General features: G+C 36.7%; 1 protein-coding gene across 1 annotated transcript in view; it reads left to right on the top strand.

Annotated features, from left to right (window-relative positions):
* The window catches only part of LOC104993129 (dystrophin-like), a 60,990-nt gene that overhangs the window by 33,228 nt on the left and 21,659 nt on the right, over nucleotides 1–6,103 (top strand). Inside the window, exons 5-6 of the mRNA XM_010846249.1 lie at nucleotides 1,854–1,967; nucleotides 3,180–3,335. Coding sequence (XP_010844551.1) covers nucleotides 1,854–1,967; nucleotides 3,180–3,335 — 270 coding nt within the window. The remainder of the gene's footprint in view (nucleotides 1–1,853; nucleotides 1,968–3,179; nucleotides 3,336–6,103) is intronic.

Genomic DNA, 6,103 nt, shown 5'->3' with positions numbered 1-6,103 from the left:
ACACATATATTGTGGTTCTAGGTATCAAAAGTTCAATATCAGGCTCAGTGGGCTAAAATCAAGGTATGGAGAGGGCTGTGTCCTTTCTGGAGGCTTTAGGAGAAAATTTATTGCCTTGTCACTTTTAGTTTTGGGAAACTACAATCTTGCTCATGTTTCCATCTTCATCTTTAAAGCCAGGAGTGTAGCACCTCCCAATTTCTCTCTTACACTCTTGCTTCTATCTTAATAAGAATCCTTTGATCATATTGTGTCCATTTGGATAACCCAGGATCATTTCCTTATCTTGATATCCTTAACTTAATCACATATGCAAATTCCTTTTTGTCATGTAAGGCACCATATTCACAGCTTCCAGGGATAAGGGCCTGAAATCTCAAAGAGTCATTATTTAACCTAGCATGGTAAGTAAATAAAACAGTGCATAGAACATGGCAGTGGAAAGAGAAGAAAAGCAACATATCCTGGGAAAAGGAGTTGCAATATGTTCTTGGGATATGAGTTATCTGACTACACCTCGAACACGTAGAATTTAGGCACCTAATAAAAGATGGAGAAAGAGTTCCTGACAAAATGGAGCAGCATGTTCAATTATCTGAAAGTTGTTCAATATTGGAGAGGTAAAAGTTATGTCTGGAGATTAATAAAAGAGGTGTTTGGAGAAGTAGTCTGAGAGTAGATCATGAATAAGTTGGATGCCATGCTTTGGAATATGGATTATAATCTAACCATGATGAGATTAAGCATAATGATAATGTGGAACTATTATTGATACTTCAAGAGGAGGGAGATAAAATAATATCTGTTTTTTTTTAAACATCACTTTGAGAAGAAGAAGGAGGTGAGAAGAATATTGGTACCACTGGGGAGAATGGGTTAGAATGGGGTGAGACTGAAGTAGATACCAGAAAGAGCTAACATAGTAGTCAAGGAGGCAGTGGTAAGATCTGAACTAGGACAGTGGCGATATGGGCCAAAGAGCAAAGCTAGATTCAAGAAATGTCAGCCAGATAATACTGCTGAAATCTTTAGATTTAGTCAGATGCTTTTAAAGTCGTTATTATGTGTCGTATTGAAGAGGGAAATTTCTGATTAGCACACATTTTGAATAGAAATCTAATTAAGAAGGGACAAAATAGCTCATCTGGATAGCATAGTTGAATTGTAGGCAGATAAAGAAGTTTGACAGACCACACACTTGAAATGTAGCCCTAAAAGGAGCAAGGAAAATGGCATTATGTGAAAAAAAATTAATGGGTTATATTTGGCTATTTACAAATAAATAAGGATGACATTTTCCATTTGATCATTACGTCAACTTGGTCGAGCAAAACAGGAATTAAAAGCACAAGTTTTCTTTCTTTAAAGATGACAACATCTTGGTCTGAAAGTTCTCCACTGGAGGGGCTATTTAAACTGTCAACTGTAGAAAACAATTTGTGGAAGTTCACGTTTAGGGAGGCTATAAAGACACTATTACATTGAGTTTATTGTTCATAGTTTGTTTTATGTACTGTAAGGGCACATTGTTAGTATTATCATGAGTTGTTTTGTAACTTAAAATTTCTCTAGAGGGGGATATGATTTAATGTTCTCAAGAGTAACATCATAAAACCACATTTGGTAGTAATTTTTTATTTTTAACAATAGCAGACTTCATACGCCAGTGCTCATACAGCAGACCATAAAAATGCAGTCTTAGTGGAAATATTCTTTTCCTGAAGAGCTACTTAGAGATATTCTTCAACCATGGGAATTGTTCGCGGGCTTGTGTTCAAACATATCATCATGATGAATTGTGTCAAGGGAAATCAGCACCCCAATAATGTGTTAAAATGGGTCTCTGATTCCAGAATCACATAAAAACACTGAAGAAGTGGATGGCTGAAGTTGATGTTTTCTTGAAAGATGAATGGCCTGCCCTTGGAGATTCAGAAATTCTTAAAAAACAGCTGAAGCAGTGCAGGGTAAGATTTTTTTATATGACACTTCTCTATATGAAGACTTTGATATGGAAATTATTATTTAATGATATCAGTGGTTCTGAACCAGGGGCAATTTTGTCCCTCTAGGGGACATTCAGCAATATCTGGAGACATTTTCATTTGTCTCAACTTGAGGTGGGGTAGATGCTGTTGGCTTCTAGTGGATAGAGGTCAGGGATATATCTTAATATCCTACTATGCAAAGAACAGCACCGTACAACAAATAATTACCCCATCCAAAAGGACAGTAGTGCCAAGGTTGAGAAACTGGGCTAAATAAGAGAGAAATAGACAAAATATTGCCTTTTATTCAACACTCACTTTAAAATATTATTTTTATATAGCATGCAGTTTAAGCTAAAGGTAAATGATTTTTTTGAGCTACTTGTTATATCCTATTACAGATTGTCAGTAAAACGATGTTGCTCTTTCCATGTATGTCACATTGTGGTATAATACAAGACATATTTTGAAATAATATTTATTATGCCATTGTCATGCAGTAGGAAGAGAACAATCTAGCTCTTTCAAGAACTTTCTTTGTGAGTAAAAGCTTTAAAAGCAAATCCATTTTATCAGTAACCTTCACAGCATCTTGCTATAAACTGCTGCAGCATACTATGCTGGAAAATCAAACCTCCTTCAAAAATAGTAATTTATAAAGCTCATCATTGTTGCACTGTTTTCGAACATGAAGTATTAAGTTTATTTACTTTGTACGCAATGGCACCCCACTCCAGTACTCTTGCCTGGAAAATCCCATGGACAGAGGAGCCTGGTAGGCTACAGTCCATGGGGTTGTGAAGAGTCAGACATGACTGAGCGACTTCACTTTCACTTTTCACTTTCATGCATTGGAGAAGGAAATGGCAACCCACTCCAGTGTTCTTGCCTGGAGAATCCCAGGGACGGGGGAGCCTGGTGGGCTGCCGTCCACTGGGTCACACAGATTCGGACACGACTGAAGCAACTTAACAGCAGCAGCAGTAGCTAATTTAAGTAGACTATAGATATATAATTTCCCATTTCATTCATGCCATAAAAATTGAACATTTTTTGTAGCATATATTTCAGATGTTAAAGGGCAAAATTCATGTGTAGTGTCATGATTCCTAATTATATGTTTCTGTGTAGCTGTGTTGCATTTCTAATTGTTGTAGTAACTTTTTCAGATAACTTAAATTGTTTCCTTAGCTTTTAGTCAGTGATATTCAGACAATCCAGCCCAGTCTAAACAGTGTCAATGAAGGTGGACAGAAAATAAAAACTGAAGCGGAGCCAGAGTTTGCTTCTAGACTGGAGACAGAGCTCAGAGAACTTAACACTCAATGGGATTACATATGTCGACAGGTATGTCCCATCTCTTTTACGTTGGCTTGCTTCATTTTAATTATGATTTCTTAATGTCTCCCTTCACCATGGCTCTTTTAAAAAGTTCAGTCTCTGTGTTGATGCTTTAAAGCATGGTTAAGTAAAACTAGCTTTTGTCTAGCATATAAATTATTTTCATAGTATATATATTGATAGTGTATATTCATCTTATTGGAAGTCCTAAAATGATCTTATTGAATACAGCTGTCATTCTGAACAATAAAGCCCTTTTCTTAGGCATTGTTTTTTTTGAATCTTTTCTCCAAACGACTGCATAACTTAATACATGTAATTGCATCAACAAAGATAGTTTACAATTCTATACTTGATACAGAAATAAAATGAATGAGTAATGCATGCATATGTACAAATATAAATATGTTTCGCTTTTGATTGTAAGATTGACGAATTTGGCTTCTTCAATACATCTCTTTCAATAAATAGATTAAGATTGGGAAATAGTTGAGAAGGGCTTAGTAGAAAAAAAATAAGATAAATGTACATTCATATCTGAGTTCCTCATTTTTATATGGAGGAGTGTTTTATGGATATTTATTTCCAATTTCAAGATTAAATTGCAGAAGAGTAAATATTACATACAAGTAGCATACATCAAATACTTCTGGTTCAAAAGTGAAATTTTGACCTAAAGCAATGATTACTTTTTAATACACCAATACCTTTTTTGAAGTTAATGAGAGGTTTCATTTTATGTGTATTAGCATCAGTCAGTCTTTCATTATTTCTAAGTAACCTTTCAAAGTTGAAAAGAAATCATGCCAAAAGGCAAAAACTAAATTTGAAAAAGAAAGAAATTGAGCCGAGGAAAAGTCAAGGCAAGTCACCCAGCTAATACCATCACTGACAAATGCTCAACTGTTCTATTAACTCACCGATGAGATAGCCCGGGGTCAGCTAGCTTGCATTCTTCTCCTGGAGTAAGTCAGTTCTAGAAGGGATGTTAAGGAAAAAAAATATTACTTAGAAAATAGATTATATCATTGATGTTTTCCTGGAAGGCCAGTATGAAAAGGGTTTGTTTGTTGAATGTTTTTAATGGATGAATAGAAAGAGCAGCACCAATTTATTTAGAGCAAGGGAGGAAACAATAGCAAAAAAAAAATCTTTATGAGAAAATGGGTGGCAAAGAAGAGTCATTAATTTTCTTATAAAGCACAGTGAGGATTTACTATTCATGCCAAATACAATGGGGAGCTATTAGACGTTTAGATATAGGAGTGACATCATGTAAATATTTGCTGTATATTCCTCTTATATGAAAAGACTGAAGGGGCACGAATGGAAGCATGTAGGAATTACAGTTGTTCAGGTAGGAAATAATACTGGCAAATAACAGGGGGAATAGTGAAGATTGAGAGACACAAAGAAATTTGAAATGTATAATCCTCTTGTGACACTCTGTTTGGTTGACTGTCCAAACCTCTTCCAATAATTTTCAAAGCTCTTCCACAGAGACAGAGGTGATTTGAATTCTTGTTGCTCTGTTTCATTACTGTTTATTGTTTTTATGTATATTTTCCCATTATACAGTAAGTAGCATGAGGAAGGGAGTGTGTTATTCTAGGCAAACTGAACCAAAGTGCTTGTGTCAGTCAAACTTTGTAGAAATTCTGTACTTCCTGGCTACCTCCAGCAAGCTTATCCCACTCAATGTGATCATTTATTTTTCTTGTTTCTTCTAACCAATTAGGCAAATTCTTCGTTCTTGCATTTTTGATCAGGGCTTTCACACTCACTTCCACAATCATTACTCTTACTGCTAACAACACATTCCTTTCTTGATTTTGTTTTATTAGACCCTGTTAGAAATGGCAGTACTTGATGAAAGATAAGGCTTGTGGAACGTTCAGGGTGACAGGGAGGGAGGGATGAAAGCATATTCAGAGTTTTCTCTTTTGAGCAACAGTGTTGCTCAAATGAAAGACGGAAAAACTGTGTGCTAAGTAATGATGCTGAAGCTGAAACTCCAGTACTTTGGCCAACTCATGCGAAGAGTTGACTCATTGGAAAAGACCCTGATGCTGGGAGGGATTGGGGGCAGGAGGAGAAGGGGACGACAGGGGATGAGATGGCTGGATGGCATCACTGACTCGATGGACGTGAGTCTGGGTGAACTCTGGGAGTTGGTGATGGACAGGGAGGCCTGGCGTTCTGTGATTCATGGGGTCGCAAAGAGTCGGACACGACTGAGCGACTGAACTGAACTGAACTGAAGGGAGAAACACAACTGACCAGTTTGGTAGAATGATCAGTGCTTCTACTTTGGTCATGTTTATTTTGGAGGAGTATACAGTCAAAATGCATCTGGAATTCAAGTGGGGTATTTAAACTGAGCATATGAACTATATACACAGAAATAAAGATAACATCTATGTAACTCCTATCTGACAATGAAAGAATTTGGCAGACCCACCCTCCCTCTGAATTTTTTGCTAAATTAGATGAAATAAGAACTCTTATGGATGGGCAAGACTTCCTTGTGGATGGACAGGCAAACAATGTGTATGGGCAGAGCCTCTGGAAGCAGGTTGCCTGGGTTGAGATCTTGCCCCCACCATAAGCTACCTCTGTGAGCCTGGAAAAGTCGCTTTATCTCTGCACTTCAGTTTCCCAGTCTTTACAGTGTGATGATATTACTACTTACTTTATAAGAATTTTAACATTCTTCTATAGTTAAATGAGTCTGTGTGTATAAGGTGTGTAGATCTATATCTAGCACAGAGTAA

The sequence above is a fragment of the Bison bison genome, unplaced genomic scaffold (genome assembly GCF_000754665.1).
Source record: "Bison bison bison isolate TAMUID 2011002044 unplaced genomic scaffold, Bison_UMD1.0 scf7180017848960, whole genome shotgun sequence".
Lineage (NCBI taxonomy): Eukaryota > Metazoa > Chordata > Mammalia > Artiodactyla > Bovidae > Bison > Bison bison.
This window is presented reverse-complemented; position numbering and strand designations above follow the sequence as displayed.